Raw genomic sequence first — 27,720 nt, 5'->3', positions numbered from 1 at the left:
TGTCTTGTTCTCAAAAGATAAGTATCTAGTATTTCTTTTGTTGTTTTAATTAATACAGACATTGGACTGTCTATGATTATAAAACCCTAGGTAGGGTTTGAGAAGAAAATCTAAATCTAATAGCCCGAACTCTAATTTCTTGTTGATGATATTGCATACTCCATGATGATATGGATAATATGAGTCTCTTGATGATCTGTTCTTGTTCAAGTTGATTCTTTAATAATGACATGGACAAGTTTACCTCCTTGATAATATGAACACCTTGATGATGTGGATTATGATATGGATTCCTTGAGGATGGTGATGTGGACTCCTTAATGATGAATGATGTGTATTCTATGAAATTGACGATGTGTACTTCTTGTTGATGATGATTAGTACTCCTTGCTGACAATGATGTATGACTCAATGATGACGTGGATTATGTGATTGGACTCCTTGATGTGAAAATTCCTAAACCGGAATCCCTACTGCAGCAACTGATGATATTTCTCCTACCTGTTAGATTTACATGAACAAGTTATTTGCAGTTTCCTATGGCAAACATTGAAATACATACACTACATCCTACACCATTTAAAATAATATGCCGAAACAAGAAATTGCACAATAGAGGTACAACACAAATGACACAGTTGTTTTTGGACAAACGTCCCCAGAAAAAACCAAAGCGAGAAAACCAGTGCAGCAAATCTAAGGGTTTTTATTATGAAGCATAAGTTATTTCTAAATACAACCTCTAGATGCCTTGCTGGCAATCCAATATAGAGAATATCACTCAACAGAAGAAATTAGTGAGATTACCTCACTCTACACTGCAAATCCCGGCTGATCCGGCAATTGAACCAACTAGTCCCCGGCTACTTCTGCACTACCCCTACGCAGTCACTACGTGGGCCTACGTCAGCCTCTAAGGCACTGCATCACCTCCTTGCTGGATCGATTTTCTCTCAAGAGCTGACTCCAGCCCTCCCGACTCAGAATGTCAACCTCCTCAGCAAATTTCGGACCTCTACGTGGAAGGCTTCTGCGTTGCTCTATGTGGGTCCTGCATGAGCCCTTCCTGGCTCTGCGTCACCCTCTCTGGGCACTGCATTGCCTCCTCTGTGTGTCTCTCTGCCTCTCTACTGAGTATTCTTGGCTCTGGAGAAGATCCTCCAACCAAAACTCTCTCTACCCCTCTTTGCTTGATCACTACGAAATTACTGCGCTGCCTCTAGCTTCAGCAATTCGATCTGACTGATCAACTCCTTGTGTCTTCCAAATGACCCTCAAGCCTCCTTAAATAATCTTCTCGTTGACATTCAACAACCCAGATTAGAAGCTAATCAATGGCTAAGATCATTTCTGCTTGATCCTCGTCTTCTTCAAGAAGTTACACCCACAGTTAGGTTAATACCTATTAATTATTTTAATTTCCTAAGTTTAGACTTAGGGTCCCATTAAAAATAATTAATTATTTTAATAAAACTGTCTCAGGGTGGAATTTCCCAAAATGTTTTATGGATTATTTGGAATACATGTGCTCAAGTCTCCCTGCAAAGTTTAAGACTTAGAGCACATCCGATGCTACCAGAAATCAACACTTGATGGTGATTTGAACTCCTTGATGCTTACTCTTTAATGATGATGATGATGATGACGTGGACTTGTTGATGATGTTAATGATGTTAATGATGTTAATGATGATAGTGATGATAATGAGGACTCATTGATGACATGGACTCGTTGATGATGAATTGGACTAGGCTCCTTGATGATGATGATGATGTGGACTCATTGATGATGATGATGTGGACTTGTTGATGATGTTGATGATAATAATGAGGACTCGATGACATGACGCATTAATGATGAATTGGACTAGACTCCTTGATGATGATGATGATGTAGACTCATTGATGATGATAATGAGGACTTAGTGATGACATGGACTCATTAATGATGAATTGGACTAGACTCCTGATGATGATGATGATGTGACTCATTGATGATGTTGATGATGATAATGAGGACTCATTGATGACATGGACTCGTTGATGATGTTGATAATGATAATGAGGACCCATTGATGATATGGACTCGTTAATGATGAATTGGATTAGACTCCATGATGATAATGATGATGATGATGATGATGATGTGGACTCGTTGATGATGTTGATGATGATAATGAGGACTCGTTGATGACATGGACTCATTGATGATGAATTGGACTAGACTCCATGATGATGATGATGATGAGTTAAAATTGGCAACTAGGTTCAAACTCCACATGGATCATCTTATTTATAACAGCTGATATTTTTCTTGGATTCCTCTCTCCGAGAGGTGTAGGATTGATTTAAAGATCATCCGATTCTGACATGTACAAATGAAGTTATGAATTTATTTTCATTATGGTAAAATTGTCAAGGTTGGCCAGCAAACTTATGTAGGCTCAGAAGCCCAACAGTCACGTTTATTCATCTTCAACGTTGCATATAAATAGAAGGTGACTTAGCCTCATTTGGACACACTCATCATCACACTTCTCTCTCTCTCTCCTCATTGATTGTGTACGGATTTCTACGCCTCTCTCTCTCCATGTCCGAAATTTCAGGAGGCCGAAATTTCAAGAGACCGAATTTCTGGACAGTTTGACCAAGCGTTATGTTGACCAACGTTGACTGCAGCTCGGGCTGATCGCAGATGGGTTGTTTGACCAGACTTTGACTGGGCTGAATTTGATTGTTTTGAGGGTTTTTTTATCTTGTTGTTTGGAGACTAAAGTTGACAGATTTGTTGAGGATCACATCTGCCCTATTGACCAGTGTTGACTTTTCTGGTTAAGGCTCTTCTGTTGCTGTTATAAATTATCAGATTTGTAAATTGTACTCTCTCTCTGCTGAACTATTGAAGACTAAAAGAAGATTTGATCAAGGGTTTCCCCACATTGGGGTTTGTCCCTGGCTGGTGCCACATCTTGTGTCCTCTTGTCTTGGCTTGTCTTCTACTGTTTATGTTTATGTTCTATCTGCATTTCACTATCATGTTGATGTGATTGCTAATCTGAATATTGATACTGGGCTAATAAAGAAATTGAAGTAAAATTGCTCTAAAGCATAGAACATACCATTGTTGCCTAAAATTAACATGAAGATATGGACTCGATGATAATGTAAACTCCTTGATGATGATGATGATTCGCTGACGATGTAGACTCCTTATCAGTCAACTCTTTGATGACGGTATGGACTCCTTGATGATGTGATGAGATTGACTCAGATCAAGAGGAAGTTGACACAATCTCAAAAGATAAGTATTATCTTGATTGTTTCATTATGATTCTCTCAGCTTGCTTGGTTGTTCTTGTTCTTCCATAGCCTCCTCGTGAGGATTGCAGGTACATAATGAAGACTACCAAGGTGTGGCAAATCGTTGGAAATATTGGAAGAACAATGTGATGAAAAGACTCATGATAGGCTCTTTTGTTATGTAACCAGCTCACAAAATAGAAGAAAAGATAGATTAACGACTTCAAAATCAGTCTCTTCGAGGGGGCAACCCCATTTACATTACACAAATGAATAATTCTTGGATGATACAAATGAAAAAACCTCCTTTCTATATATAGGAGTCTAAGGGGTCACAATATAATCAAAGCCGACATAACAATAATAATATAAGAGCACAACAATAACAATAGTGGGCTTCTATGGGGCACAATAATAACAATATGGGGACAATAGGGGCACAACAATAACAATAAGGGCTACAATGACAATAGTAGTGGGGGAATCACTAGTATTATAGGGACCTAACATGCCCCTCTCCTTCAAAAAAGTGTTGTCCTCAACGCTTGAGTAGTTTTGGATGCTTCTGTATAAAATTCTCACCCTCCCATGTGGAATCTTCAGTGGGTAAGTTCTTCCACTTGATGAGATACTCCAAAATTGATTGATTTCGTAGCTATCGAGTTATTGTTTTTGTGATTGCTTCAAGTTCCAATATGATTTTTTCTTCCTCGTCAAGTTCTGGCAATATTGTTTGAACTGGGACTTTGTCACCTATAACCTTCTTTAAGCATGAAACATGGAAAACTGGATGCACTCGGGAAGCTGCAGGAAGCTCCAATTTGTGTGCCATAGTACCAATCTTTTGCAACACCTTGTACGGACCATAATACTTTGGTGATAATTTATTATCATTCTTAGCTTGCTTGAGGGACATTTGTTTATATGGTTGTAGCCGTAGGAATATCCAATCACCTACATCAAAACTTCTTTCGCTGCCATGTTGATATGCTTATTGTTTCATTCTATTCTGCGCCAAAGTGAGGTTATCCTTTAAGAGTTGGAGAACTTGTTGTTGATGCTTGATGTGATCTTCCACTGCTTGAATCTTAGAATTTTCTCTTAAATATGATGTGATAGACGGTGGATGAAATCCATAAAGTGCCATAAATGGGGTCATTTTCACTGCAGTATGGAAGGAAGTGTTATAGCACCATTCAGCGAGAGGCAACCATTTGACCCAATGTGTCTGTTTATCATATACAAAGCAACGAAGATGTCCTTCCAAACATTTGTTTACTATCTCAGTTTGCCCATCAAATTGAGGATGATAAGATGAGCTATTAGCTAACTTTGTACCAAGACAAGAAAATAATTATGTCCAAAAATTTCCAGTGAAAATGGGATCTCTATCACTTACAATAATCTTTGGGTTTCCGTGTAGCTTTTGAATTGTTTTCATAAATGCAGTAGAAACTGTACTGGCTTTAAATGGATGCGATAATGCACAAAAGTGTGCATACTTGGTAGGTCTGTCAACTACCACCATGATGACACTTTTTCCTTCGGACTTGGGTAAGTCTGTGATAAAATCCATTGAAACCTCCTCCCAACGTTGGCTTGGAATGGATAGAGGTTGTAATAGACCTGGGGTCTTAATTGTTTCAACTTTATTTTGTTGGCAAACCAAACATTCTGCCACAAACTTTTGAATATCCGATTTAAGGCCATCCCAAAAAAAAATCCTTCTTAACCTTGTGGTAAGTTTTTAAAAATCATGAGTGCCCTCCTAAGGGAGAGGTATGCAATTCCATAAGAATCTTTTGTTTGAGTTGAGAATTCTTACATAGGTATAAGTGATCTTTGTACCATAACGAATCATTTTTCCAACTACATGTATCAGATGTATTGGGATCTTGTTGTAAATTTTGAATGAGTGCCCACACTTCTTCGTCATTTTCCATTCATCCCTTGCTTCGTTTATCCAATCTGGTTGGATAATAGAAATGGCGCAAAGCAATGCTTCCACATCGTCATCCTTTCTTGAGAGTGCATCTGCCACAACATTTTGCTTTCCTTTTTTGTAGATGATTTCAAAGTCATAACCCAACATCTTTGTGACCCATTGTTGCTACTCTTCTGAAGATAATCTTTGTTCTAAAAAGTATTTAAGACTATCATGATCCGTTTTTACCTTGAAGTGTCTTCCCATTAGGTAGGGTCGCCATTTCTTAAGTGCATGTAGTATTGTCAACATTTCCTTCTCATAAATAGCTTTGTGTAAATACTCCTGATTGGACGACTTTCGAAAGCAATGGGTCTTTCCTCTTGCATTAAAACAGCACCAATTCCATTTCCTGAGGCATCACATTCCACCATAAAGGTTTTGTGAATTCCAACATAGCTAAGACCGGTGCTTGGCACATTGCCTCTTTAAGATGTTCAAAGGCCTTTGTTGCTTCTAGAGTCCATGAAAATGCATCTTTCTTCAATAATGGTGTTAGAGGTGTTGTTATTCGCCCATAATTCTTAAAAAACTTGCGATAATACCCTGTCAACTCGAGAAATCCTCATATATGCTTTATGGACGTGGGGATTTTCCATTCCTTAATGGATTTAATTTTGCTAGGGTCTACCTTCACACCTTCATGAGATACAATATGACCCAGATATTCCACCTCTTATACTCCAAAGAAACATTTGGAGGTTTTTGCATATAATTGTTTCTCCTCCAATAGTTTGAGCACCCTGTCAACATGTTGAACATGATCCTTCCAAGACTTGTTGTAGATTAGTATATCATCAAAAAATACTAACACAAATTTTCTAAGGAAGGGTTTGAAAATGGAATTCATCAAACCTTGAAATGTAGAAGGTGCATTGGTAAGGCCAAAAGGCATGACCAAAAATTCATAATGACTCTCATGAGTTCTAAATGTTGTTTTTGGAACGTCTTCAGTTTTCATTCTGATTTGATGATATCCTGAACGAAGATCCAACTTAGTGAAATAAATTGATCCATGCAATTCATCCAATAATTCATCAATGACAGGAATGGGAAATTTATCTTTAATAGTGAGTTTGTTGAGCTCCCCATAATCCAGACACATGCGCCATGACCCATCCTTTTTGTGCACCAATACTACTGGAGCAAAGAAAGAACTTTGACTAGGTTGAATTATACCAGCCTCTAGCATTTCTACAACCATACGTTCAATTTCACTCTTTTGGGCATATGGATATTTGTAAGGCCTGATGTTTGGAGGAACAGTTCCTGGAATCAAATGAATAGCATGGTCATGATCATGAATAGGTGGGAGGCCTTTGGGAGTCTCAAATACCTTGGAATGATTGTCCAAGACTTTTTGGAGATATGGAGAAATAGATTATTTCAATGTGGGAACCTCAAGCGAACATAATTGTGAAATTACGTCTCGTTGTTCTTTCTTTAGAAGCTTTGTCATTCCATTAGAGTTGATTATCTTTCCCGGTTTCCCTATGATACCCCTTAATTCAACTTTCTTTCTTTTCGAAGAAAATTTCATGAAAAGTTCTTGAAAATTAAAATTTATTGTACCCAAAGATTGTAGCCATTGGACTCGTAATACAATATCAGCACCACCCATTGGAATGGAAAGCATTGGGCTATTCAATACATATTCTCCCATGGATAGCTTGATATTATGGCACTTTCCAGAGCAATTTATGGTTCCTCCACTTGCAACCATCACTTGACACTCTAGTGCTGGATATAGGAAGCAATTCAATTCCTTGGCTATCTTACAATGAATAAAATTATGGGTACTGCCCCAATCAATCAACACAATTACCTTTTTCTTCTTGATATGTCCTTCTATCTTGATAGTTGAGGAGTGGTAATTTCGGCCAATGCATTACAAGATATGGTCGGATTCATTTCTTCTTTCTCTAAGGTTTGTTCCCAGTGTATATCCTCTTCTTTTGACGTTTCTTGTTCTTTTTCTTCCTCCTCTTCAGAATCTATGTAAAATAATTTCTTCTCAGCACACTTATGACCTTTAGTGTATTTCCTATCACAACTGTAACAAAGCCCTTTTGCTTTTTTTTCTTCCGATTGTTGTGGTGTCAACCTTGTAGGTTGTGTAAGGCTAGGGGCAGAAACACTTACATCTTTATACTTGTGAGTGGTAGGCTTCCTTGTTGCCATAATTTTGCGTACCATTTTTCTTGCCAACCTGAATGCCTTCTCCAATGAACTAGGTTCCCAAAGGTGAACCTCATGTTGGATGTTATCCTTTAAAGTCCCTATGAACACATCAATCCTATGCTCCTCTAGAATATCTTTTACCCTTATATTCAATTTTTGGAAGTCCTCAATGTGCTCCATCATTGAACCCTTTTGTTTGAGATTTATCAATTGGCTAAAAAAAGTGTTTCTTTTTGTATCCTCATAATGTGCTATCATTTCTTCCGTAAAAATTGCCCAAGTGACAATTTGTTTATGAGAGCAAAGCCATCGATACCATACAAATTGATTTAGTTCCAAATATAAAGTTGCAATGCGTACCTTTTGTGTGTTTTGCACATTATGGAGATCAAAATATTGCTCCATTTGTAGTATCCATGTTACGGGATCATTGCCATCAAACTTCCCCATATCAATCTTTGGAACATGGTGGGTCTTCAATCCACCATTAAAGTCTATGAAATCATGATTAACATTTCTTTTGTTCTCCTCATGAGTTTCCTTTACTACCCTTTCGCCATTAGTGAACATTTTTTGTAGCAAATTTGTCAAATCTGTCTTCATCTCTTCCATGTTGTCTTTTAAGTTTTTCTTCTATATCATCCATCTTAGCTTCCACGCCTTTGTTTAAACCATCCATCATAGCTTCCATGCCATCCATCTTAGTTTCCATGCTTTTCTTTAAACTATCCATCTTAGCTTCTGTTACTTTTTGTGAGAGTGAATTTTGTTGCACTTGGTCTCGTAATTTTGATATATTATGTTGCATTTCTTCCTCTTCTTCATGAGTCATGCTAGAGTTTTTAGGTTGCTTACTAGATGTTTCCATTTTCTTTCTTCGGGCATCAATTAATGATAATAATCTATGTTGCCAGGAAACGTGGGTTCGGGGACGGGGACGGCATTTTTGGAAACAGGGTGCGTGGGTTCGTCGGGTAATATAATAATATTAAATTTTAATAATTATAGATTATAAATTATAAATTTATAATTAATAATATATATGAAATTTGAATTTGTATATTTTTTCAACTTTAAACAAGAAAACTTTAATGATAATCATTTAAACATGCACATCATTGAACATTCAACATTGACATTGAAATTTCAAAATTTATCACCAAAAAACTGTTCATTGTTTACATATTAACATGAATCATGATATATGTCCATTGTCAAACTACATTCAAAATTTGCCTTAAAGCATCTTCAAACATGAACTAGGAAATTTTAAAATACTAAATAGCTAAAGCCTAAGGAACAATGGCTTCCTCAAGCCATGTCTTCAACATCCATGTCATCAACATCACTTAGATCTTCAGCTAGCATGTTCTCCAGGTAGAAATCACTCTCATCTTCAGGCTCTCGCTCATCCATAGCAATTCTAAACAAATTCTGAACCATTTAATTGGATTTTGTTGATCCCTGGTGAAATTACATTGCAAGGGCAAGCAACACCATTGTTAAAGGGTAGATAATGAACTGGCTTGAATGTTGTGTAGATGAATGAGTTGAAATACATTCTCACTGAACGGTTTATATTGTAAAGAATAGCACAGAGCTATATTCAGTGTATGAATGCATTTATGTAATGCCATTCATTAATGCAAAAAATGATGAAGATTTTCTGCGCTTTATTAATCTAATTGCAACTATTTCAGGTTAAAAGAACTGAAATGTATAATTTTCATATTATAGTATATAGTATAAAAAATTAAAAATTTAAGAAGTCTGGGCTAAGTAGAGGCAAGTTTGTGGCATTGTCATCTCTGTTTAGGGCTTCGATTGGGTACAGGAATCTGCATAGGGAGGCCGAGGTCTGTTCCTTAGTGAACAGTGAACTGTTTTGTGTAAACAGTGGCATGAATCAAGCCCTACAGCTCAGCGTTTGACAACAACAAGGAGGAGGGACTATGCTACAGTTGTAGGAGGCAAATTGAGTGTATAAAAGTGGACTGACAGTTGTGGCTCATGTTGCAGACAGTCCGAAACAACAAGAAATTGTGACATTCATTCCAGCAAGCCTTTAAAAGCACTGTATGAGTTGTCACGTTATTGTAATTCTGCTTATTGTAGTTGAGCTCCTATGGGTGTTCACTGTTCAAATGTGTAATATAATGCACCTATATTTTTCAGACGTGGGTCTTGTGAAACTTTTTCATGGAATAATAAAATTGAAAACGAAAACTTGTAAATACCATTGCCGTTGAAGCCGCTTTGTCCACTGACACTGAAGCTGCCCACTGCCCACTGCTGCTGAAGCTGCCCACTGCTGCCGGAAATGGTAAACGGGGACGGCTCAAGCCTCAACCAAATGGAAAAAAGTTAAATGAAATCACGTATCAGATATTTGCTTGTGTGCGTTCATAGAGAGTTAAAGTCTTAAAGATTTAGGGTTTTTAAAGTTTTTTACATTTGTTATAAGTTAAAACTTAATAATAAAATAATTTTAAATTTTTTTTTTTAATTTCAATAAAAAAAATTATTTGAAAATTAAATTTTTAATATAGTTTTTTTTATGAAGAACCCAACCCGAAGAACCCAGAACCCATTAAAGGAAAAGAACCCAATTTTTTTTTTGAAGAACCCGGTTCTTCTGAGATGAACCCGTACCCGAATCCGGTACTTGGGTGCGGGAACCCGGGACGGGTTCGAGAACCCCACCCCGGGTGCGGGAACCCGTGCAACATAGATAATAATACTTCACTATGCCCTTTGAATTCCTTCAAACTAATTTTTCAAACCAATCTTATGCAAATAATTTTAAAAACTACACATTTTTTCACTTTGTTGGAACTCGATATTGAATCTTTTGTATCTCTGTAATTTCAGATCTCCAAGGTCTAAAATTGTGTCTTGCAGTAACCCTCTGGGTCCTCTTTCCAACCCCATAAGTCTGATCAAGATTGGATTCTCCAAAGAAGAGTTATGTCAAATCTCCCACAATGGCCTGATTATAGACTGATTCAATAGAGCGAACTTGTACGAAGTGCCACGTGTCACTGTTTCGACCTTAGGACCTGAAACCGATACACAGAAAACTACGGTCATCCTCTTTCTGTAACTTTTTACGAAATTTCAATCTGATGCTCATAGAGAAAGTTATGATGATTTTCCCCAGGTCACCTATTTGAGATATAATTCGGGAGCCTGCAAAAACCCTAACTTCCTTGGATCCTATCTCCCGAAAATATAGCGAGAAAATATCTGAAATTCGGACCCGAGGTTCATCAAGATTTCGGCTCAAATGGGTTTTAATTTCAACGTCTGAAATGTCGTAGAAAAAAGTTATAGCGAAAATGCCACAATGACCTGTTTGGAGTAGCGAAACCCTAGAATCCAAATCTCTGATACCAAATGTTATGTAACCAGCTCACAAAATAGAAGAAAAGATAGATCGACAACTTCAAAATCAGTCTCTTTGAGCGAGCAGCCTCCTTTACATTACACAAATGAATAATTCTTAGATGATACAAATGACAAAACCTCATTTCTATATATAGGAGTCTAAGGGGTCACAATATAATCAAAGCCGACATAACAATAATAATATAAGGGCACAACAATAACAATAGTGGGCTTCTATGGGGCACAATAATAACAATATGGGGATAATAGGGGCACAACAATAACAATAAGGGCTACAATGGCAATAGTAATGGGGGAATCACTAATATTATAGGGATGTAACATCTTTACTCAGAGGGTGCAGACAGGATAAGCTTGATTGAAACACGTTTCCATGAAGGTGGCTAGAAGTTTTGAAGACCGATGTTGATCTAGATATGTTAAAGATGAGCCCATGATTTTTCTGCTATGTAGAAGACTTTTGTATAAGAGGGAGTTGCATTTGAGGCATGAGCCTGGTGATATCTTTGGCACAATGGACTACAAGTCCATCGACATCTCCCTAATGAATGATTTGAAAAAGCTGCAAGAATCTGATGTTGACTTGGTTGATTCACTAATTGGTTCCTTGATCTATCTACTAAAGTTTATTGTTATATGTTGGATTCAATTATGGTTTGTTGGATTCTACTATGGTTGTTAATGCCTACTTCTGTGAGAAGCCACTTATTATTTTCTGGATTCAACTATGGATACTGACATTCACCTCTATGAGAAGCCACTTATTTTTTATTGGAATATACTATGGTTGTTGATGATTTCTTCTGTGAGAAACCCCTACTAAGGTCTACTATTGTCTGATGATCGTTGTTAATTTTTGCTTCCAAGAGAAGCCCCTGCTAAAGTTGAATGAACAATTGAACGTTATTATGTTTGATAAAGAACTAAGATCTACCATGGCTACATTTATGATGTTGAACTGGTTGTTGATGTTTATATGAAGAAACTGGAATGATTGAGAATCCCCTTGAGGAGGGAACAATGATTACATAGCATCATATTATGGACCATCTCCTGTAGGTTGGATCGTGAGACCTTGTGTTTCGAGAGAGGTACTGTTGATTCCTCCTATAGGCTATGTGTCGTAACTTCGTAAGACCTTGTGGTTTGGGAGATGTATAGTTGGTTTCTCTTGTAGGCTATGTGTCGTGAAACATTGTGGTATGGGAGATGTGTATTGATTCCTCCTGTAGGTTGTGTGCCGTGAGACCTTGGGGTCCGGGAGATGCACTGTTGATTTCTCCTGTAGGTTGTGTGCCGTGAGACATTGTGGTCTGGGAGATGTACTGTTGATTCCTCCTATAGGTTGTGTCGTGAGACCTTGTGGTTCAAGAAATGTATTGTTGGTTCCTCCCTTGGGCTGTGTGCTATGAGACCTCTTGGTCAGGGAGATGATTTGAGATGGATGCTATGTATCTTTCCTTATGATGAGACTGATGATCTCTCCCTTAGGTTGTGGGCTATGAGACCTATAATTTGTCGGGGAGATTGATCCTGATAGAGAGAGAGAGAGACTTGTATTTGTGATCTCTTCCTTAGGCTGCGAGCTGTGAGACCTATGATTGGTCGGGAAGATTGATCTTGAGAGGGAGAATGAAAAGTACCTCTCTAGCTTAGAGGGAGTGTTGAAAATTATGGTAGCCATGGTCGGTATTTTCATCATGTCAAAATTGGAAATTTAAATTATATATTTACCTCCTAAATTATGACAGGTCGGTTGGGCCCCTTTGAGGCAACCATTTGACCCCCTATAATGACTATATATATGTGAGGAATTGCTCCTCATTTGGCAATTCGTTTTGAACAATTATATATGTGTTTATGCAAGCTATTGAAGGAAGAAGGGCAAAATTAAGGAAAAGAGTGGAGGCTTGTTTCTTGACATTATTCTGGTTAGTTGTCATAGTTATTATACTGTTACTGAATATTTTGATGGACATTGAATTCTCTCTCATAAGGAAAGCAGTTCTGGGTTTTCCCCTTGTAGGTTTTACTTTTGCCCTGGCCTCAGGCCTAATTCTTTGTGTCTTTTGTTCATTGTCTCACTGTGGATTTTACTACTCATTTCATATTTAATAGTTGTTAATTTTCATCTGTGTAACTGCTTGATAATATTATGAATAATGTATAAATAATGTCAAAACTAATCATTAGAAGTAGTTAGCTGTTGAAGAAATTATTTGTTCCAGTTCTGCCCTAGAAAAACAACAAAATTCACAACACAAACAAATGCAAAGTGAAAAGCATGTGCAGACAAAAGCATGACATGTCAACACAACTGTAATGCGTACCTTTTTCTTGTCAAACAGTGGATCATCCTTGTTGGGTTCTGGAAGCATCACCAGTACTCCTCTGTTTTCTTTCTTCTCTTGTACCAATGACTGCCGTCAACAGGAACCAGCCAAAGATCAATTACAATTAAAATTCTATATGCTACCATGTCCATTTCACGTCAAACCTCTCATACGCCTCCATTCATTAGAATAAAGATAAGAAGCATTTATAAATTTCATATGGTGAATATATGAAACATATATCTATAGTCAATGAAAATTTGAGTCATATATTTTACAGCAATAACAGATGGACAATGAACCTGATCAAATGAGGAATCACATCTCATCTGACAGCAATACTTGAGCAGTAAAATCAAACTGTATGTATAATATATATTAGACATCAAAACCGAGGAGAAAAATATATTAACACCATATGATCTGAGTCTCACTTGAAAATATGCTTGATGGGGATCCATGGCACTAGCAGACAAAGGTTTTAATATCATTGTATATACGAAATGGTCAGATATAGTACTCTAGATAGTTAAGTTAAAACTTGCTCTTATTTACATGGTACGACAGCTTTGTTTAAAGTCTGTCCCAGGACACAAACCAAGGAATAAAGTCAATTTATTATGACTCTAGTTTAGCTTAAACATTTTATTATTTTCTGATTGATGGGAATACGAACAATCACTCAGTCCATGTACTCAAATCAAAGATTTGTTTTGTGAAATTTGAATGGTTTAAGATCTCATTTTATGGTATACACTTTTCTACTATGGTTGTATCCAATTACTAACATGGTATCAGAGCAAACATAGAGACTGGCATCTAAAATACTTGATAATTTGATTCAGCGTGGGCATACCAAGAAGCAATCTTGACCAGAGAATTAATTAAAACATGACGAGCAGCAAAAGAATTGCAAGTTTACTGTTGGACACCTAATCCGCTAAGGGTTATGGTGTGGAAGTTGAACAGTCACTAGAGTCCAAGAGACCACTTGGAATGTGAAAACCAAGGGTCATAAGAAATTGTATGTATATGTAAATCTTGTTAATAGAATGCATTTCATGATTATCCTTCATATCCTGTATACTCCATGTATGTGTTTAAGTTTTAACATGGTATCAAAGCAGGCGAATTCTGGCCCTGCTCCAATTCGAGCCACTTGTTTTGTGGCCTCTCTATATGTCAGTTCTGCCTTCCTTGTTTTTTAGGCTGCGGCCTGCACCAATCCGTTTCTAAATTTGTGAAACACTACCCCTGCACCACTCTGACAAGCTGCATCAATTCTGAGATGCTCAGTGAACATTTTAGTTATCAGCGCAAAATGTTATTCTAAACGTTTCTTTGCAATTGTGCAAAACAACTGCACTTCTACCAAATCTGCACTAGAACAGTCTTCCTGTACATTCGCTCAACATTTTCACCCCATATGGAAACCTTGGTCTATTCTGAAACTCTCCACTTGTCCACCCTGTCCGCGCCCATTTTTGGTCACCCTATCAGTGCCCCGCTTGGTTCTCCCATCCCCTCTGCTAGTCTAACCTTCTCTCAATGAAATTCGTGCATGTCTATTGTGAGAATTTCATCTATCATAGCAACTGGAAATTATTTTCCTAATTGTTAATTTATTTAAAAATTTATCAGCTACGACAAATATCAAATAATTCACACTGTGATTTTCACCAATAAACTGCGGAAGAAAATAGTGTTGGAAACTAAGAAAATACTAGCACACACACATAAAAATTAACACAGTTATTTTTGGACAAATGTCCCTGGAAAAACCAACATCGGAAAACCGGTGAAGCAGTTGTGGGTTTTTATTATTATGCAGCAATGAACTTCTAAGTACAATATGGATCCACAAACAGGCAAGCCACTACAGGAGAAACTGGCCACAAAAATTAGTGAAACAAATGTTGTCTCACCCGGCACTAATCCAACTTCAAAACTGGCTCTGAATGGGCTCCACAGAACCCCTGCGTCAGCCTCTGTGTCAAACCTGTGCACGCACTAAAACGCTCTGCCTAGAATTGCAACTAATCAAGTCGTCTACCCAATCCACCCTCTAAGAATGACTCGCTGGCACCTTCCGGAAATCTTCCTGGCCTCCAGCAACTAAATCAACCCTCTATCTGGCCAAATCGAACTCTACCTATGAAGCTTCTGCGATGCCTTTGCGCAGCCTCACTGAGGAAACCCGTCCCTCCTGTCGCTGACTCTCCGAATCTAGAAAAATTTCCTCCAGACTCAATGTCCCTGCCCCTCACTATCTCTGCTTCCTTCTCTGGTTTTTTGGCAACTGCTGCTGCCCACTGGAAATCAAACTGCCAAGAAAATCGAACTCCACAAGTGTATTCTCCATCTACCCATCGATTTCTTCTTATAATCCTCTGTTGGAGCACCAATGGCCAAGATTAAAACTTAATCAAGGGCCCAGATTAATTCTCTATCGATCTATGTGAGTTTCTAGAGAATTCTCACCTTATCTTAATTAATACTAATTAATTAACCATATTCCCTAAGTTTAGACTTAGGAAATATTTGAAAATCAGCTAATAATCTAATTGAGCCATCTCTAGGTGGAATTTCCAAAACGATTTCTAGGTTTTGGAGATCTCATGTGTTTTAGCCTTTCCACAAAGTTTCGAGACTAGAACACCTTCGATGCTACAAAAACTAACACTCCCTCTTAGCAAGGAAGGTGTTCTAGTGTTGCACCACTGCTGCTACAACACCCTGTCTCTGTATCACCCCTCTGTCACACTGCTAATGTCTGGCCACTGCCCACTAACCACTGCACAACTCTGATGTTGCATCTGTGTTGTTGCTGAAACTGCCATACTGTTGCCAACTCTGCATCTGCACTGCAACTCCCTCTCATCTGTTGTTGTTGCAACTGCAACAACTACAACTGAGAAGCATCCAAAATATTGAATCAACTGTGTTCAGTATGATGCATCTGTCTCCCGAGTCCTGACTGCTACTAGCCTTTGCGTTGTCACTGGAGACTTTGCATTGTCGCTGACTCTGCACTGTGCCACTCTGCATTGCTGCCAACACTGCACTGCGCTCCTCAACACCTGACTACTACTAGTTTGCAATTGTCACTTTGGAATCTGACTGCATCTCTGACACTGATCCATCTTGCTACTAAATATTGTGGGCGCCTGTAGCCAGGTGATGATCCATGAGGTGGACTCCTCAATGGACCCTGCCCAATCTCTGCAATCTCTAGGACTACAGTTCCAAATTGCCCCACCTCACTCATGGAGGTATAGCTGCAAGCATGGCAAAATCTGATCTACTCATACTATTGTTGCTACTACTCCGTTGATGCTTCAGCACTGCTACTGCAACTACTTCAATAATGAGTCTGATCTCCCCAGATCCTAAAGCACTAGCTTCCATAGGGTTTCTCCCTCTGAAGCTACACTTCCTCTGAATCTCGATCTCCCTATGGGAAATCTCTCTGCACCCTCCTGGCAACTCGCATTGTCCTCTTGTATTGAAAACTGGACTGCGTAGCTCTGGGCTGGGAATCTCTACTGGCTGGAACTGTACTTGCATCCTACAACTAGGCAATTCTCACTGCCTGTGTCACTGCATCTAACTCTGCAACTGTCTCATGTGTACTAACTGCAACTGGATCTGAAATTGTCATCTAAACGATTGACAACGCCTGCTAACACTGAATCCTGCTACTATGATAATGTAGGATCCTGTAGCAAAGGTGATGATCCTACTGCAGCAACTGGAACTAATCTATTTGACTCCTTGCTACTTTTGCACTAGATCCTGCCCATCTAGCACGTTGGAGTCTCACACTCCTCTTGGATTTGGTGCCTCACTATCTCCTTTCAAGCCTAGTGCCTGGTTGGAACCCTTCCTTTCTTTGCAACTCACACTATACAACTCAAACTTCTTCCAGCACTTCTTTTCGGCAACTGGAAGTCAAACAGCTACCCAGTTTTGCATTTTGGCTAACTCGCACGACCTCCTCTATCAATCTCGTACGATCATCCCTGCAGAGCTGCAAAATCTGGAAACTCAAAACTGGAGAAAATAAAGAGGAATCTCCTCTCTTTCTTGCTCGACTGTTGAGTCTGCTACTCACACTCCCTTCTGGAGTGAGAAGATTTGCTCACAGCTACTCCCAATCTGCAACTAGAAAAATCGCATCTCTAAAACTCGAAAGCCTCTGAGAGAAATTTTCCCTCTGTTTTTTTCTCTTCCACCCGACACTGATTCTGCTACTGCAAGTTGTTGCAAAACCCTCTGCGCCCGACTAAGGAATCTGCTCAGTGAAAATCTGAGTTGTTGCTGCTCCCTCAGCTTGTTGGAATCACTATTATGGGCAAATCAATTTTTTTGCCACCCTCAACTAAAAATCAAACCCTTGCGCAGCAATTCGTACTACCTGGCTAGGCACTGCGCAGCACCAGAAAATTTCGGCTTGCTGCTCCCTCTGAACAGTGAAATTTTCTTTTTCCGCTTTTGAGCTTCTCAGCTGATCAATCATGCTCTGATACAATGTGAATTTCATCTATCACAGCAACTGGAAATTATTTTCCTAATTGTTAATTTATTTAACAATTTATCTGCTACGGCAAATATCAAATAATTCACATTGTGATTTTCACCAATAAACTGTGGATGAAAATAGCACTGGAAACTGAGAAAATACTAGCACACACATAAAAATTAACACAATTATTTTTGGACAAATGTCCCCGGAAAAACCCAACTTGGCAAAACCAGTGTAGCGGCTGAGGGTTTTTATTATTATGCAACAGTGAACTTCTGAGTACAATCTAGATGCACAGACTGGCAATCCACTACAGGGCAAACTGGCCACAAAACTTAGTGAGACAAATTTTGACTCACCCAGCACTCATCCAGCTCTGAAACTGGCCCTAAATGGGCTCCACGAAACCCCTGCATCAGCCTCTGCGTCAGACTTGTGCAAGCACTAGAATGCTCTGCCTGGAACTGCAACTAATCAAGCCATCTCCCCAATCCACCCTCTGAGAATGACTCGCTGGCACCTTCTGGAAATCTTTGCGGCTTCTAGCAACTGGATCAACCCTCTATCTAGCCAGTCGAACTCTGCCTCTAAAGCTTCTGCGCAGCCTCACTGAGGAAACTTGGCCCTCCTGTAGCTGACTCTCCGGATCTAGAAAAACTTTCCTGCGGACTCACTATCCCTGCCCCTCACTATCTTTGCTTCCTTCTCTAGCTTTCCGACAACTGTTGTTGCTCTCTAGAAATCGAACTGCCAAGGAAATCGAACTCCACAAGTGTATTGTTAAAATTGGCAACCAGGGCAAAACTTCATGTGGGTCATCTTATTCATGGCTAATAATATTTTTATTAGATTCCTCTCGTCGAGAGGTGTAAGATTGATATAAAGATCATCCAATTCCGATAAGTATTCATGGAGATATGAATTTATTTTGATTATGGAATTATTATCAAGCCGACCTACAACTCATGTAGGCTCAGAAGCCCAACAGTCGCACCTATTCACCCACCAACGTTTTGTATAAATATAAGAGGACTTTTCCTCATTTAGACTCACTCATCTCATCACATCTCTCTCTCTCTACTGCGCAGATATGAGTCTCTTCTCTACTGCGCTGAAATGGGTCTCTCTCTCTCACACATGTGAAGCCAGAAACTGCTGAAACTGAAGCTGCAACTGCAAAAGTAAAGATTAACTTGCATGGCCTAGAAGATCTCCTCTTTGGAACTGCGCTGTAGGTTCATCTGAACCTCCTTTGAAAGCCGCAACTTTTGGTGGTGGAATGAAGTCAATCCGACGAACGGTTTGCAAGATATCGACTGCCCTAGTTTGAAGCCGGAAACTGCTGAAACTGAAGCTGCAACTGCAGAAGTAAAGATTGACTTGCGTGGCCTAGAAGATCTCCTCTTTGGAACTGCGTTGTAGGTTCATATGAACCTCCTTTGAAAGCCGAAACTTTTGGTGGTGGAATGAAGTCAATCCGACGAATGGTTTGCAAGATATCGACTGCCCTAGTTTGAAGCCGGAAACTGCTGAAACTGAAGCTGCAACTGCAGAAGTAAAGATTGACTTGCGTGGCCTAGAAGATCTCCTCTTTGGAACTGCGCTGTAGGTTCATCTGAACCTCCTTTGAAAGCCGAAACTTTTGGTGGTGGAATGAAGTCAATCCGACTGTCGGTTTGTGAGATATGGTCTGCCCTAGTTTGATAATGAAGCCGCTAATGCTGATGCTACTGATCTAGGGTTTGCTACTGCTGATATGAATCAGATTTATTGTACTATTTCTCTCTGCTGAATTATTGAAGATAAAAGAAGATTTGATAAAAGGGTTTCCCCACACATTGTGGGGTTTGTCCCTGGCTAGCCGCCACATCTTGTGTCTCTTGTCTTGGCTTGTTTTTTGTCGATCGTTTAATGTTCTATCTGCACTTTACTTTATGTACATGTGATTGCTAATCGGTGGAATATAATAAGAAAAAGAAGTAAACTGTTATAAGCATAGAACATACCATAACTTAACATGGTATCAGAGCTGAGGTGAAGACAAAGCCCGAGCAAGAGCAAGAGCAATCATTGAAGAGAAGATTGGCAAGGCTATCCTAAAAGAACTATGGGGTCCTCAACACTCTTTCCTGCCGAAGACAAGCTCCGTGAGAAAGCTGACTATCACGGATGGAAGATGTCTATCGATCTAACCCTTGAAGATCAAGGAGTGCTGGACCATGTAAGAGGCAATATTGTTGAGCCTTCATCAAATGCATCTGCTGCTGCCTGGAACCAATGGAAAAATGGAGAAGTCAAAACAAAGAAGATCATTCGGGACTCTATCTACAAGCGCTTGGTGGCCTACATCTCTGATCTAGACACCTCCAAGGAAATCTACGACAGACTGGTGAGTTTATTTAATGTTAATGATGCAAATCAAGTTTTGTTTCTTAGAAATAAGTTGAAGGAAATCAAGAAGGGTAAAGATGAAAGTATGCAAGCATACTTCTTAAGAATCACTGAGATCAAGAACGATCTCCTATCTATTGGGGAAACCATTACTGACAGAGAAATGGCACTCACAACTCTCGGAGGATTACCATCTAAATGGTATGTGTTCAGGACTACTCTTTTGAACAATAATGTAATTCCTAGTTTCGAGGAATTAATGGCTAGATGCATTCAAGAACAAACAAGGGTAGAAGAGCAGGAAATGCCCTTGCCTAAAGGTCCTCCTGCTGCCTTTTCTTTTCATGCAAAGAAAAGAAATAATTCCGGGACTAAATCAAAAGGAAAGGCTGGACCTAAGGCTAGAAGAAAATGACGATGTTACATTTGCGATAAAGCAAGTCACTATGCAAGGGAGTGCCCTGATAGAAAGGACTCACTCTAGGACGATGATCAAAATCCCTCTGATGGCAATCAAAGGAATGACAAATTCAACAGCAAAGGTAAGAGGAGAGCTGGGAATCAAGGAAGAGGATAAGCATTCAAGAAGGCCAGAAATTCCAGGATGTATTAAATGCACCTGACCTCAAAAAGAACCTAGTGTCCATCTCGGGAACAGAAGACAAAGGCTACAAGGTAACCTTCAGCGATGGCAAGGTATGTATATGGAAAAATAATGTTAAAGATGCCTTTACTCTTGGGTTTAGTGTTGATTCATTATATCAGGTCGATGGAAGTCTGCTAGGTGTCATGTCTTATGACACATCTCTTCAGTCCGAACTTTGGCATTAGAGGTTTTTCCTCCCTTCATTATAAAGCTATACTCGGTGTAAGACAAATGGTGATAGGGATGCCTGAATTCTGAATAGAGAATGAAGGTGTATGTCCAGGATGTGCTGAAGGAAAGCTCAAAAGGGGACCATTCCCCTCAAGCCAAAGCAAGAACTCTGATATATTACAATTGGTTCACTCAGGCATACCTGAGGTTGGCATTAAGAGGGAGAATACTACACCACATACCCCTGAGCAGAATGGTGTGGTGGGAAGGAAGAACCGCACGATGATGGAAGCTGTCTGGGCCATGCTACATGATCAAAGACTTCTGATGTTTCTATGGGCTGAAACTACAATCACCGTCGTATATGTACAAAATTGATGCCCTCATCAAGCATTGGGTTCCAAGACTCCTTAAGAAAAGTTCACCGCAAGGTGAACAATCTTTCGACTTTGAGGAGCTCTCAAGAAGCCAACACTAGGGAACCGAAAGAAAAGGATGATGAATCAATGCCTGATGTAGAAGAACCCATGGATCTGATAGATTTTCATCCACATGAGCCTTCCTCTTCTAGGAAGAGGCCTTCATGGCTTAGGGGGATACTTGATGATGCTAAAGGACATGCTACACCCTGAGGAACCTTCCGTCAAAGTAAGAAACTTAATAGGTATCAAGGATACCTGACCATCATGAGCACGATCATACAAAATGAGCCTTCGTCATTCTCAGATACCGTCAAGCATCAAGTATGGAAGGATGCTATGACCATAGAATATGAGTCTATTATGGAGAATGATGTCTGGGAAGTAGTTCCCAGACCCTGGACAAGACAATTGTTACTTCAAAATGGCTTTACAAGATAAAGCATGCAGCAGATGGAAGCACAGAAAAGTATAAGGCTCGTTTTGTTGCTCGAGGTTTCTCCCAAAAGGAAGGTATAGACTATGATGAGATATTTGCACCTGTTGCCAGATATACGACCATCCGCTCGATCATAGCCCTTGCCGCTTCACAAGGATGGAACCTACATCAGATGGATGTCAAGACTGCGTTCTTGCATGGCTCGATCAAAGAAGAGGTCTACGTGGAGCAACCCGAAGGATTTGAGATTTATGATCGAAAATCTCATGTATACAGGTTGAAGAAATCTCTTTATGGGCTGAAGCAAGCACCCCGAGCTTGGTATGAGAGGATTGATAGCTACTTGGTGAAGCTGGGATTCACTAGGAGTGAAGCCGATCCTAACCTTTACTTTAAGGTTGAAGATGACAAGCCTCTCATACTGGTATTGTATGTGGATGACCTCTTTCTAACAGGTGCAGACCCTCTCATTCACAAATGTAAGAGGGAGTTGGCCTCTGAATTTGAAATGAAAGACCTAGGACTGATGCACTACTTCCTAGGACTTGAAGTATGGCAGAAGCCCAGGGAAATTTTCCTATCTCAAGGGAAATATGTAATAAAGATATTGGAAAGATTTGGTATGATGGACTGCAAGCCTGTGACTACCTCGAGGATCTTAACTTTTAGAAGTTATATGGTAGTGATGTCGGACCAGATTTGGGAAATGCCTCTGAGTTTCATAAACTCATTCGCATTGATGTTCTTGGTGAACCTCCGTCCGAACATATTTTTTGCAGTTAGCATTGTGAGCTCATATTTGGTTGAGCCTCACTGGATTGATGCCAGGAATCTTCTGAGATGTCTTCAGGACACAATCTCTCATGGATTAAGATACACTGCCGGAGATGTGAGACTACTTGGATATACTGATGTTGATTGGGCAGGCAGTGTGGTGGACTGTAAGAGCACTTCCGGGTGTTGTTTCACCTTGGGATCTGCTTCGATATCCTGAATGAGCAGGAAGCAGAAGTCGGTGGCTTTGAGCATCGCCGAAGCAGGATATATTGTTGCTAGCATAACCTCGTGTGAGGTAGTCTGGTTGCGAAAGCTCTTCAGTGAGCTGTTTGGATTTACATTGGATACCATTGTGATTCTATTTTGATTATGGAATTATTATCAAGTCGACCTACAACTCATGTAGGCTCAGAAGCCCAACAGTTGCATCTATTCACCCACCAACGTTGTGTATAAATATAAGAGGACTTTTCCTCATTTAGACTCACTCATCTCATCACATCTCTCTCTCTCTACTGCGCAGATATGAGTCTCTTCTCTACTGCGCTGAAATGGGTCTCTCTCTCTCACACATGTGAAGCCAGAAACTGCTGAAACTGAAGCTGCAACTGCAGAAGTAAAGATTAACTTGCATGGCCTAGAAGATCTCCTCTTTGGAACTGCGCTGTAGGTTCATCTGAACCTCCTTTGAAAGCCACAACTTTTGGTGGTGGAATGAAGTCAATCCGACGAACGGTTTGCAAGATATCGACTGCCCTAGTTTGAAGCCGGAAACTGCTGAAACTGAAGCTGCAACTGCAGAAGTAAAGATTGACTTGCGTGGCCTAGAAGATCTCCTCTTTGGAACTGCGTTGTAGGTTCATATGAACCTCCTTTGAAAGCCGAAACTTTTGGTGGTGGAATGAAGTCAATCCGACGAATGGTTTGCAAGAAATCGACTGCCCTAGTTTGAAGCCGGAAACTGCTGAAACTGAAGCTGCAACTGCAGAAGTAAAGATTGACTTGCGTGGCCTAGAAGATCTCCTCTTTGGAACTGCGCTGTAGGTTCATCTGAACCTCCTTTGAAAGCCGAAACTTTTGGTGGTGGAATGAAGTCAATCCGACTGTTGGTTTGTGAGATATGGTCTGCCCTAGTTTGATAATGAAGCCACTAATGTTGATGCTACTGATCTAGGGTTTGCTACTGCTGATATGAATTAGATTTATTGTACTATTTCTCTCTGCTGAATTATTGAAGATAAAAGAAGATTTGATAAAAGGGTTTCCCCACACATTGTGGGGTTTGTCCCTAGCTAGCCGCCACATCTTGTGTCTCTTGTCGTGGCTTGTTTTCTGTCGATCATTTAATGTTCTATCTGCACTTTACTTTATGTACATGTGATTGCTAATCGGTGGAATATAATAAGAAAAAGAAGTAAATTAACTCCTCCAAAAATCTTAGGTTTGTACTATATATTAACTCCTCCAAAAATCTTAATAAATAATAATAAAATAGTAATAATAAGTAATTTATTAAAGCAAAACAATATTAATTTATAAAAATTAATTAATATTAGAGCCGACAGTGTTGTTCTCAAAAATTTAATTCTCATCACTATTTATTCCTTCTTAGTTGCTCTTCTTTTATCATCATTCTCATATCCTGATGATGGATCCCATTTGGGATTCGAAACGTTGGTATAAAAATATTCAAACTGTGGATTCTCCGGTCACTGATTCAAAAGAAGTAAATTGTTATAAGCATAGAACATACCATAACTTAACATGTATTCTCCATCTACCCATCGACTTCTTCTTATAATCCTTTGTTGGAGCACCAACGGCCAAGAATAAAACTTAATCAAGGGCCCAGATTAATTCCTTGTTGATCCATGTGAGTTTCTAGAGAGTTCTCAACTTATTTCAATTAATACTGATAAATTAACCATATTCCCTAAGTTTAGACTTGGGAAATATTTAAAAATCGGCTAATAATCTAATTGAGCCATCTCTAGGTGGAATTTCTAGAAACAATTTCCAGGTTTTAGAGATCTCGTGTTTTAGCCTCTCCACAAGGTTTCAGGACTAGAATCCCTATGATGCTACAAAAACTAACATCTATTTTTGTTGAGCAGCCCACCTCCATAATTCATGCAATGCCCTCTCTGCAAGGTGTTTTCTGTCGGAATTGTCACCTTGAGACGAGTTTCGTAACAGTGAAACGTACATCCTAAAACTTAAGGGTTTCTTTGGAATTGAACTCGGTAAAGAAGAAATCCTGTGAAGTCCTTTGGAGATGAAGATCCCACCACTTGATTCGACCAACAAAGAGAATTAACACAGCGAGACCCATTGTTCGTGCCTCCGAAAATGCCAAAAGGAATCACACTTTCAGTTATCATCCCAATGCTGCTATCCATGGTTTTGTCAACAGTCATGGGCTATCAAATTAAATAATGACATCAACTGGAGACTTGATTACTGTTTAAAAGTTATAGTTTTTGGTCAAGCAGTTGAATGCGTGTAAATTGGTTCGATGGTCTTCAATCAAGGCCGACAATACGAGTGCCTGGAGGGTTCAATTTTGTTCATGTTTATGCATTCTTCTTTATTTTGGGAATTCGAGTAGAAATCGCATCTAAGGCCGACACAACAGCATCATCCCTCATAGGTCATGGCCTTGGGACAGTTGTGGTGAGCCCTTTGAGAGGCGACTTGCTCCTCCATTCGAAACAGTGTTCTTCATTACTGTTTTTACTTCCATTCTTTGTCTTGTTGTTGTGTTCGTGCCTACATTAACTGTCACTCTCATGGATTTATGCATCAATTCCTTTGGATTTTATTCATAGTTTGGTGGTAGTAGTTACTACAATATATTGCAGATCAAAAGCTGACATAGCATCGCTAAAACACAAATGAAAAAGAGACAGTAAAGTTTGAGGTACTTTACAATCATCACAGTAATAACAGAAACTACAAGAGGAGTGTTCCCGATGGGGGTCTTTGTATTTATACATATTTGTCTCCATTCAACAATTAGTGAGCCGGCCTTATGCACCGCAGATTTGAAATCAACTTTAAAGGGATACTAATGTAAACACTTGTCTAGTTGAAATACTCAATCAAAGATACGGTCATGTGAGACTTATCAGTTATCCAGTTAAAGAAGCAGTTGAACCAATGTTGCACGAACCCCCCCCCCCCCGGATCAAAACCCCGAAACGCGATCCGTACGGTTCTGTGGGTGATCCGCAAGCCGAAACACGGATCGGGATAGAAAAGACAGTTCCTGCCCTGAGGGAACCATCTGGCCCGATCTATGTTTCGGAGTTTCCGAAATGTGTTTCGGCCGGCAGATCTCCCGTATGAAACATGGTGTTTCGGGGCCAAATCCATACAGATCGTGACCAGTTCCGTGGGCAGCCGGTCAGTTCCGCCATGCGGCCCCGCAAATACAATTTTTTTTTTATTTTTTTCTAGTGGTTGTGAGTGAGTCCAAGTTGGGTTAGGGTAAGGAATGAAGGGATTGAAAGGCCCTTTCCCCTCTCATTTGCCCACTTGTATTTTTTGAGAGCTTAGAGAAGAAAGGAGAAGATAGGAGAAAGAGAGGAGAGACTTGAGGAGAGCTTAGAGGAGTGAAGGAGGAGCTTGGAAGAGTAAAGAAGGACTTCCATCTACCAGAGCTAAAGAGTTAAGTGCAAACCCCAAACTCCCTCATTTTTTGGTCATTGTTTTTTGTATTTTTCTCCTCCCTCACCTACTATTTCCCATTCTTTCCTCTTGCTCATTTAATTGCAGGTTTTCTGCCACCTATATTCATAATCCAAGATGGTGTTCTTTTGGCTTCTTTGTATCATTCCACTTTTGGTTTTAATGATGGCAAGGGGGAGTAGGAATAGAAGGGAAGAAGAACAAGAGGATAGTGGTCCCCGTATGAGTGACCCAATGTATGATGAGGAAGAAGGGATTGAAGAGGAAGGGGATGAACCTGAAGGGAACACTGAAACACTAGAGGGGAAAGCTGCATTGACACCCTTGTGGAACTATGTGACCAAACTTGAAGGGGAAAATTGACACCCTTATGGAACTATGTGACCAAAATTGAAGGGGGAAAACGTGGTGGAAGCTACAAATTGTTGTGCCCTCATGGTTGTCATTGAGGAAAACCATTTAGTGGTTCATATACCCGTGAAGGAGGCATCTTTGTGGGGTGATGGGCAGTGATGATAAAAAGGGTGTTGTGGGGATGCAAATTTGCCCAAACATTTCAATTGAACAAAGAAGAAAATACATCCAAATAGAGGAGGTTGCACAACAAAAAAGCAAGAAATAAAACACTCAGGCTGAATCAAGTGCAACCTCTAGATTTGGTAGTTCATCTCCTCATGGTACTTCTACAAGTTATGGAGGTAAAAAAACAATAAGGGATTTCTTGAATGTTGTTGGGAGGGATGATGTGGATGGAAAGATAGTTCGATTTCTTTGTGCTTGCAATGTACCATTCAATGTGCTTCATTCTCCCTATTGGCATGAAATGGTAAAGGCCATCAATGAAGCCCTAAAAGGATACAAGTCCCCAACTATGAGAAAGCTAGAACAATGTTACTAGAAAGAGAAAAAGCAAAGGTTCAAAGAGCTTTGACACGTTTTACAAATGAGTGGGTGGATTGCAGGGTAACCATTGTATCAAACGGGTGGACAAATATTAGAAACCAACATTTGATAATTTTTCTTGGTGTTTCTGCTAGTGGTGCAATATTTATTACATGTCATGACTCCTCCTCCATTAGTGCAACTTCCCAAAACATTGCAGATCTCCTATTGCAATCAATCAAAGATGTTGGTCCGAATAATGTGGTTCAAGTGATCACAGATAATGCAACAAACTGTAAGGCAGCAGGAAAAGTTATTGAGCGTACTCATCCACACATCTTTTGGTCTGGGTGCTTGGTGCACACATTGAACCTTTTGATGCATGATATTGTGAAGCATAAAGAATGGGGGTGGATTAATGAGCTTTACCAGAAAGGGAAGCAACTCATTAAATTTATCACAGGGCATACAAGGATAAACTACTTCTATGGCACTTACTCCAAGTTGCACTTGCTTAAACTTGCAAAAACAAGATTTGCAAGTTATTAACTCACCTTTAGGCAGCTAGTGAAGGT

The 27,720-nt window shown here is 39.6% G+C and overlaps 1 protein-coding gene across 4 annotated transcripts in view; it reads right to left on the bottom strand.

The window, feature by feature from the left end:
- The window catches only part of LOC149146090 (SET domain-containing protein), a 318,457-nt gene that overhangs the window by 201,976 nt on the left and 88,761 nt on the right, over positions 1-27,720 (bottom strand). For all 4 annotated transcript variants that reach the window (XR_016264222.1, XM_089447463.1, XM_089447464.1 and 1 more), the window contains exon 2: positions 13,203-13,292. Coding sequence is in view for 3 of the 4 variants with exons in the window: in XM_089447463.1 (XP_089303589.1) it covers positions 13,203-13,292 (90 nt within the window). In the remaining variant the exon portion in view is untranslated. The remainder of the gene's footprint in view (positions 1-13,202; positions 13,293-27,720) is intronic.

The sequence above is a fragment of the Pinus tabuliformis genome, chromosome X, assembly GCF_031772625.1.
Source record: "Pinus tabuliformis cultivar Carrire ecotype Pingquan chromosome X, CPIR1, whole genome shotgun sequence".
In the NCBI taxonomy this organism is placed as follows: Eukaryota; Viridiplantae; Streptophyta; class Pinopsida; order Pinales; family Pinaceae; genus Pinus; species Pinus tabuliformis.
The sequence above is the reverse complement of the archived record's forward strand: the minus strand, read 5'-3'. Positions and strand labels throughout refer to the sequence as shown.